The sequence below is a fragment of the Ranitomeya imitator genome, chromosome 4, assembly GCF_032444005.1.
Source record: "Ranitomeya imitator isolate aRanImi1 chromosome 4, aRanImi1.pri, whole genome shotgun sequence".
Classification (NCBI taxonomy): Eukaryota; Metazoa; Chordata; class Amphibia; order Anura; family Dendrobatidae; genus Ranitomeya; species Ranitomeya imitator.
This window is the reverse complement of record NC_091285.1, coordinates 13184008-13193004: the sequence shown is the minus strand read 5'-3', so window position 1 is coordinate 13193004 and position 8997 is coordinate 13184008. Positions and strand designations below refer to the sequence as shown.

At 46.9% G+C, this 8997-nt stretch overlaps 1 protein-coding gene and 1 pseudogene across 1 annotated transcript; one reads left to right on the top strand and one right to left on the bottom strand.

The window, feature by feature from the left end:
• Positions 1 to 6102: 6102 nt before the first annotated feature.
• On the bottom strand, positions 6103 to 6553 carry LOC138674420 (histone H2B-like). The gene has a single exon (XM_069762265.1). The coding sequence runs from the start codon at positions 6511 to 6513 to the stop codon at positions 6103 to 6105; it is 411 nt and encodes a 136-aa protein (XP_069618366.1). The 5' UTR covers positions 6514 to 6553.
• A 254-nt stretch (positions 6554 to 6807) lies between these two features.
• On the top strand, positions 6808 to 7258 carry LOC138673878 (histone H2A.J-like; annotated as a pseudogene).
• The last annotated feature ends 1739 nt before the right edge of the window (positions 7259 to 8997 follow it).

Genomic DNA, 8997 nt, shown 5'->3' with positions numbered 1-8997 from the left:
CAAGGACATGGACTCATTCAAACCAGCAGGCATAGGAAATCCCACCATTACATCCTTAAGAGCTTCAGAGAGACCCTTTCTGAACAAAGCCGCTAGTGCAGATTCATTCCACAGAGTGAGTACTGACCACTTTCTAAATTTCTGACAATATACTTCTATATCATCCTGACCCTGGCATAAAGCCAGCAGATTTTTCTCAGCCTGATCCACTGAATTAGGCTCATCGTAAAGCAATCCCAGCGCCTGGAAAAATGCATCAACATTACTCAAAGCAGAATCTCCTGGTGCAAGAGAAAACGCCCAGTCCTGTGGGTCGCCGCGCAAAAAAGAAATAATAATCAAAACCTGTTGAATAGGATTACCAGAAGAATGAGGTTTCAAGGCCAAAAATAGCTTACAATTATTTCTGAAGCTCAGGAACTTAGTTCTGTCACCAAAAAACAAATCAGGAATCGGAATTCTTGGTTCTAGCATCGATTTCTGATCAATAGTATCTTGAATCTTTTGTACATTTACAACGAGATTATCCATTGAGGAGCACAGAGCCTGAATATCCATGTCCACAGCTGTGTCCTGAAGCACTCTAATGTCTAGGGGAAAAAAAAGACTGAAGACAGAGCTAAGAAAAAAAAATGATGTCAGGATTTCTTTTTTCCCTCTATTGGGAATCATTGGTGTGGCTCCTTGTACTGTTATGGCCGGCAATCAGGCAACACAGCGTGCAGTAATCAGCGCACATACAGAGATCTGGCAATAACCAAAAACAATAGGACGAGCTCTGAGACGTGGAATCTCTGTAGACTGCAGTACCTGATCTATCCTCACACAACTATAAGCAGCAGTGGATTGCGCCTATAACTACCTATGCAACTCGGCACTGCCTGAGGAGCTGACTAGCCTGAAGATAGAAATACAAGCCTGACTTACCTCAGAGAAATACCCCAAAGGAATAGGCAGCCCCCCACATATAATGACTGTTAGCAAGATGAAAAGACAAACGTAGGAATGAAATAGATTCAGCAAAGTGAGGCCCGATATTCTAGACAGAGCGAGGATAGCAAAGAGAACTATGCAGTCTACAAAAAACCCTAAAACGAAAACCACGCAAAGGGGCAAAAAGACCCACCGTGCCGAACTAACAGCACGGCGGTGCACCCCTTTGCTTCTCAGGGCTTCCAGCAAAAGATAATAGCAAGCTGGACAGAAAAAACAGAAAACAAACTAGAAGCACTTATCTAGCAGAGCAGCAGGCCCAAGGAAAGATGCAGTAGCTCAGATCCAACACTGGAACAATGACAAGGAGCAAGGAAGACAGACTCAGGTGGAGCTAAATAGCAAGGCAGCCAACGAGCTCACCAAAACACCTGAGGGAGGAAGCCCAGAGACTGCAATACCACTTGTGACCACAGAAGTGAACTCAGCCACAGAATTCACAACACCCTCCATATAGTGCTATATACTGATGTGTATATCAAAATAGTGTTTTTTCCACATATAGAGGAACAAAAAACCATCGAGGCGGCAGCCATGTACAATAACATCCAAATTTATTCTAGAAAAATGTATTAAAAGTGCCCGACAGTTCCAGTGTGACTGAGACCCAAGATAAGTGACCTGACCGAGGCCCCGAAGAGCTGGAAGGCGCAGGACTCGGTCACACTGGATCTGTCGCGCACTTCTCATTCATCTTTCTATAATACATGTGGATTTTATCGTACACACCTCCGGCCTCGCTGGATTTTCGTTCCTCTGTTTTGCCTCTGCTGGTTCCAGGCTTCTGCCACTCGGGTGAGCGGACTCTCTCCCATTCCCCCTTCTCTATGACTATGTCCACAGATAGTGAAGAATATCCCTATATACCCTGGAAATAGCGCTGTGTCCGCCCTCAGCATTAATATTGTGCTATATATGGCCATATAGTGCTGAATACCTCATCTATGGTGCTATATATCGCCAGATAGTGTCACACCCCATATAGTGCTGTGTGACAGGATATAATGCCTCATACACTGCATATCGTGCTGTATTCCTCCCTGTGATGCGGTCTATGCCCATATAGTACCAGGTATTATGCTGCTTGCAAGTACTTTCCGTTTCAGGAAAGCATCCACTATGTATTTCCTTTAAGTAGAGGGCTTTTCGGTCTCTTTCGTCCCGCTACATTTAGCCCAACTTGGGTCTCTCCCTAAGGTGGCTAGCATGTGTGTATCGCTTGCTCACCGAGCCCCACTCCATACAGCCAACCAATTCCAGCCCTGTGCTGATGAGGGCCTAAAGCCCGAAACACGTGTCCACAGGTAGGAATTGGTTGGCTGTGTAAATTTAGAAACTAATCCGCAGCATTGCACGCTTGGCGGTTCCAAGCGCTGTGGATTAGACTGGGGTGGAAAGAGATGATTTGCATAGCTCCGCCTACTGCAAAGGATTCTGGGTAAACCAGCTATTCTTTGTATTATGCTGCTTGCAAGTACTTTCCGTTTCAGGAAAGCATCCACTATGTATTTCCTTTAAGTAGAGGGCTTTTCGGTCTCTTTCGTCCCGCTACATTTAGCCCAACTTGGGTCTCTCCCTAAGGTGGCTAGCATGTGTGTATCGCTTGCTCACCGAGCCCCACTCCATACAGCCAACCAATTCCAGCCCTGTGCTGATGAGGGCCTAAAGCCCGAAACACGTGTCCACAGGTAGGAATTGGTTGGCTGTGTAAATTTAGAAACTAATCCGCAGCATTGCACGCTTGGCGGTTCCAAGCGCTGTGGATTAGACTGGGGTGGAAAGAGATGATTTGCATAGCTCCGCCTACTGCAAAGGATTCTGGGTAAACCAGCTATTCTTTGTATTATGCTGCTTGCAAGTACTTTCCGTTTCAGGAAAGCATCCACTATGTATTTCCTTTAAGTAGAGGGCTTTTCGGTCTCTTTCGTCCCGCTACATTTAGCCCAACTTGGGTCTCTCCCTAAGGTGGCTAGCATGTGTGTATCGCTTGCTCACCGAGCCCCACTCCATACAGCCAACCAATTCCAGCCCTGTGCTGATGAGGGCCTAAAGCCCGAAACACGTGTCCACAGGTAGGAATTGGTTGGCTGTGTAAATTTAGAAACTAATCCGCAGCATTGCACGCTTGGCGGTTCCAAGCGCTGTGGATTAGACTGGGGTGGAAAGAGATGATTTGCATAGCTCCGCCTACTGCAAAGGATTCTGGGTAAACCAGCTATTCTTTGTATTATGCTGCTTGCAAGTACTTTCCGTTTCAGGAAAGCATCCACTATGTATTTCCTTTAAGTAGAGGGCTTTTCGGTCTCTTTCGTCCCGCTACATTTAGCCCAACTTGGGTCTCTCCCTAAGGTGGCTAGCATGTGTGTATCGCTTGCTCACCGAGCCCCACTCCATACAGCCAACCAATTCCAGCCCTGTGCTGATGAGGGCCTAAAGCCCGAAACACGTGTCCACAGGTAGGAATTGGTTGGCTGTGTAAATTTAGAAACTAATCCGCAGCATTGCACGCTTGGTGGTTCCAAGCGCTGTGGATTAGACTGGGGTGGAAAGAGATGATTTGCATAGCTCCGCCTACTGCAAAGGATTCTGGGTAAACCAGCTATTCTTTGTATTATGCTGCTTGCAAGTACTTTCCGTTTCAGGAAAGCATCCACTATGTATTTCCTTTAAGTAGAGGGCTTTTCGGTCTCTTTCGTCCCGCTACATTTAGCCCAACTTGGGTCTCTCCCTAAGGTGGCTAGCATGTGTGTATCGCTTGCTCACCGAGCCCCACTCCATACAGCCAACCAATTCCAGCCCTGTGCTGATGAGGGCCTAAAGCCCGAAACACGTGTCCACAGGTAGGAATTGGTTGGCTGTGTAAATTTAGAAACTAATCCGCAGCATTGCACGCTTGGCGGTTCCAAGCGCTGTGGATTAGACTGGGGTGGAAAGAGATGATTTGCATAGCTCCGCCTACTGCAAAGGATTCTGGGTAAACCAGCTATTCTTTGTATTATGCTGCTTGCAAGTACTTTCCGTTTCAGGAAAGCATCCACTATGTATTTCCTTTAAGTAGAGGGCTTTTCGGTCTCTTTCGTCCCGCTACATTTAGCCCAACTTGGGTCTCTCCCTAAGGTGGCTAGCATGTGCATATAGTACCATACACCCTCCATATAGCGCTGTATACGGCCATATATCATTTCCCTCCCTCCATATAACGCTCTGCACCACGTGTTACTGAGGAGAACAAAGAGCGGGAGAAACTATCAGCCGTTGGGCGGGAATTTCATATTCAGCGCTCAGCCAATCAGCACTCAGTAGGGCTATGGCTCCGCCCACAGAGTCGCTTCCCGCAGACACCTGGTGTTAACCCTTTAGTGTCCTACGTGTCCAGCTCCCGCAGAGCAGACTGCAGCCATCCGGGCACCGGGCGATCACCAGCCCCTCCCCCAGCAGCAGGAGCCGCGGCTTCTCCTCACATGTGGGCGGAGCACAGAACTGTTGGGGATTTTGAATTTCCCGCACTTTTTCCTGTCATTTTCCCGCATTTTTTCGCGAGGACGTTACATCTAGTCACAGACCCGAGTCCTCCCTGGTGACCTCCTGCTCGGAACAATGGCGGCGGGAGACCGAGAGAAATCACAGATGCACATAGTTCTGTACACCCCCATATCCTACTGTATACTCCAATATATTGCCGTATAACCTCCATATCTTGCTGTATACCGCTATAGTGTGCTGTATCTCCTCCATATCCTGCTGAATACTCCCATATAGTGCTATATACCATCTATATCCCCCTTTATACCCCCCATATACATCCATATTGTGCCTTATACCCCTGTATAGCGCTATACACCCTCCGTGCTGTGCTTTGCTCTTGTAGCTCCGGCTGCGATAAACCAGTGGGATTCAGACCCAGACAGATCAGTGATTGTGAGTTCATCATTGATCAGGAGCCTCTGGTCTGGGGAGTGACCGGTGCGTTATATCAGAACATTTGGAACAGAACAATGAGAAACTGCTGAAAATAGACTAGCGTTGTGCGCCGCTGCGTCGGCGACGCAACGCACGCAAAAACGTGGCAAAACGCACGCAAAAACGCTGCGTTTTGTGACGCGTGCGTCGTTTTTTGCCGAAAATCGGACGCAAGAAAAATGCTACTTGTTGCGTTTTCTTGGTCCGACGCTTGCGGCAAAAAAGATGCATGCGTCGCAAAACGCAACAAACAAAAACGCATGCGTCCCCCATGTTAAACACAGGGGCACATGACGCGTGCGTCGCCGCTGCGTCGCCCGACGCTAACCCGACGCACACTAGCACAACGCTACTCTGAACGTAGCTAAGCACTGAAAGTTCACAGCTCATCTGCGCCTATTACCAGAACACTGGAGTCTGGCGGCACTAGGACCCAGCGCACTGGGATCAGTGGAAGGTGACAGCGGGAGGTGTTGCCGCTTTTTTTTTAATATTTGATTTTTATTATGTGCCACAAACTGGATTCCGTATTCTAGATGTTTCCTTTCTATAAATAGGGCCGGGTCCTCCCTCCCTCTGTGCTCCTGTGCGCCTTGTGTTACTCAGGTCTATTGTACTTGTCTATATTCGCCCCTTTCATATATAAAGTGCCATGGAATAAATGGTGCTATAAAAATGTATAATGGCATTGTAATATCGAGGTCAGTTTATTATCCTGCATAGTGGTGTCAATAGCAAAGGCTGACACTACTCAGTCCCACTCACAATGCCATTATTAGTTATAAAAAAAAACAATAACTTGGGGTCCCCACTGCTCCCACTACAGATCCTTGCAGTCCCCACTCCATATTGCATTTCATGTACTATTTACACCAGTTTCCTTTCTTAGCCAGTTCTCCAATCTGCATCTGTTGTGTGGTTCAGTATTATCAGACCAGATATCACATTGGCTGCATTACAAATATCCAGATTGGCACTTACCTTCTAGACACCCAACATTCGGGTTAAGACAGTCATTGTTCAGGAATCCTTACTGATGGTCAGTCATTAAATTACTTTCTAAAATACATTTTGCAGGTCATCTCCTATACAGCCGGTAAAGGCAGCTGGACACAGACACAGCTCTGATGTAGACGGGGTGGGTGGCTCTTAGAAGAGCCTTTGGGTTGTGGGTGCAGAGCACTTGGCGCTGGTGTACTTGGTGACGGCCTTGGTGCCCTCAGACACGGCGTGCTTGGCCAGCTCTCCAGGCAGCAGCAGGCGCACAGCGGTCTGGATCTCCCGGGAGGTGATGGTGGAGCGCTTGTTGTAGTGAGCCAGGCGGGAGGCTTCCCCTGCAATGCGCTCAAAAATGTCATTGACAAAGGAGTTCATGATGCCCATGGCCTTGGAGGAGATGCCTGTGTCAGAGTGGACCTGCTTCAGCACCTTGTACACATAGATGGCATAGCTCTCCTTCCTGGTCTTCCTCCGCTTCTTACCATCCTTCTTCTGAGTCTTGGTCACAGCTTTCTTGGAGCCCTTCTTGGCTGCTGGTGCAGACTTGGCAGGATCAGGCATGATGATAGCAGAATGTTCTCTTCACTGGAAAAGAAAATAATGATCCTGCTCCTCCCAGAGCGGCTGTATTTATAGACCGGCCATGCAAATGAGCAATGCTGTCAGCTCAATATTCTATTGGGTGACAAAGTCATGTGACCAATGTAAATGCCCATTATCTCTACCCGATGCAGCTCATTGGTGTTTCCACAAGTCTTGTTTTTATTGGTGACTTCAGATTCAGCCAATGGCAGGAGAGGAGGCAGGGCAGCAGTAGGTTATAAAAGGCGCAGGAGGCGGCACACTCACCACACAATAGAGTTCTTTATCTGCTGATAACTGTGAGCTCAGTGATGTCTGGACGCGGCAAACAAGGAGGGAAAGTCCGTGCTAAAGCCAAGACCCGCTCATCCCGTGCAGGACTGCAGTTCCCGGTTGGTCGTGTGCACAGACTTCTCCGCAAGGGTAACTATGCTGAGAGGGTGTGCTCCGGTCTATCTGGCTGCTGTGCTGGAGTATCTGACTGCTGAGATCCTGGAATTAGCCGGCAATGCCGCCCGGGACAACAAGAAGACCCGCATCATCCCCCGACACCTGCAGCTGGCCGTGCGCAATGACGAAGAGCTGAACAGGCTGCTGGGTGGGGTGACCATCGCCCAGGGGGGTGTCCTGCCCAACATCCAGGCCGTGCTGCTGCCCAAGAAGACCGAAAGCAGCAAGGTGAGCAGCAAGTCAGGCAAGAGCAAGTGAGCGACACTGATCCCTTCTATCTACACAACCCAAAGGCTCTTCTAAGAGCCACCCACACTGTCATCACAAGAGCTGACGCCGCTGATCTCTGGTGTGAAATTTTTGTAACAAAAATTGGAATTTTGATTTTAATTTTAAGTTTTCCAGGAAGAGAGAACAATTTAGCAATTTTAAATTTTCCACTTATTTATAGCTGGCTAACCAATATTATTCTGTAAATTGACATTCGGTTAAACATTCTTGTAAATATAGTGTAAAAGCTCACAAACCAACAGACTCAGAAATAGATCATAAATATTATATTTTGTAGGAGAGATCTAACTTTAGTTTTGGTTGATGAAACCAGATCTAACGAATGGAATCATTTTTTACCCGATTTCTCAAAAAGGGGGGCTAACCCGGGGGTGGTTAAACCTTTTGTTATTGAAGTATTCTTCCATGGTCTCTTGAAGGAGGTAGAAATGGAGGTCTGACTCTGTAGACCTTTGAATTAAAAGAGAACTTTGTTGGCGAAGTTAAACCAGACTGAGTCCATACCCCTGTCATTGAGTGGCTTAGACTTCCAGGGAAATCTGAATGGAAAAGGAAGGAAGAGCGGAGTTCAGTGATGCCAGATTTAAATTTGTTTTGACCAGATCCTCATATTTCTAGTGTGCATTATTGGACCTAAAAGGTCTATTGAAGGAGGATTGTAAGCCCCATTCCAGATCAGGGGGTTGGGGTGAGCTGGGGCTAACCAGAACTTTTCAGTCTCCATCCATTTCATATAGGCAGGTTTAGAAGACCAGGATGGGATCGTGCAGAGGTGCGATGCCTCACAATAATGAAATTTGAAATTACTGCTTGGTTGGGGAGCTATGTGTGAGGCTTTGTGAGTGTTAGGAGGATATGGTCTGCAAAAAGGATCATTTGAATTTTTTATCTTTAACCCAAACACCTCTAATTGGTGATGCTCTGATAGCAGCAGCCATAGGCTCAATGCAAAGGATGAAAAGTAAGGGGGAATGTGGGCACCCCTGTCTGGTGCAGTTTTTAATCTTAATTGGTTTAGAGGAGCCATGAGGGACTAGAGTATAATCCATAAAAGGGCCCACTATGCCATATGTCCCAAGGGCCTTAAGCATAAAGGGTCAACTAAGGAGATCAAACACCTTCTCAGCATCCAAACTTAGAGTAGATTCCCAAGATTTTTTTTTGTATTTCTATGAGATCGACTGCCCTTCGGGTGTTGTCTCCCCCTTGTCTAAAAGGCACAAATCCCACTTGGTCTTTGTGGATCATACAAGGTAACCACAGATTGACACATTGCTAAAATTTTTGAAAATGTTTTAACATTTGAATTGAGAAGGGCAATCGGTCTATCCTTACCTGTTTTGGGAATCAATGTTTTAAATGTGTGTGGCAATGGAGTCAGGAATCGGGGCTCCCTTTTGGAAAAGAATTGAACTTTTTAGCACTGATATTACATTACCCTTTTCGCTCTTGAGACTGATGGAGGCGCATATGTTACATAGTGATGAGAGCATGCTCATGTGCTAGGCTGCTAGCAGTGTTTAGGGCGTACTCAAAAAAAATAGGTGAGTCCTAGCGGATACGTGTTGCGGCTGTCTAACAGGAGCGAGACATGCAGCCGCGGAGATTGCAACATATTTTTCGAGCATGCTGAATACACCGCTAGCACATGATCATGCTCAGATGATGCCTTATCCAAGCACATTTGCTTATCACTTACTGACTAAAATGTGATTTGTTTCC

Bases quoted from the DNA above. Each gene is read 5' to 3' on its own strand.
- LOC138674420 (XM_069762265.1), bottom strand. From the start codon at position 6,513: ATGCCTGATCCTGCCAAGTCTGCACCAGCAGCCAAGAAGGGCTCCAAG.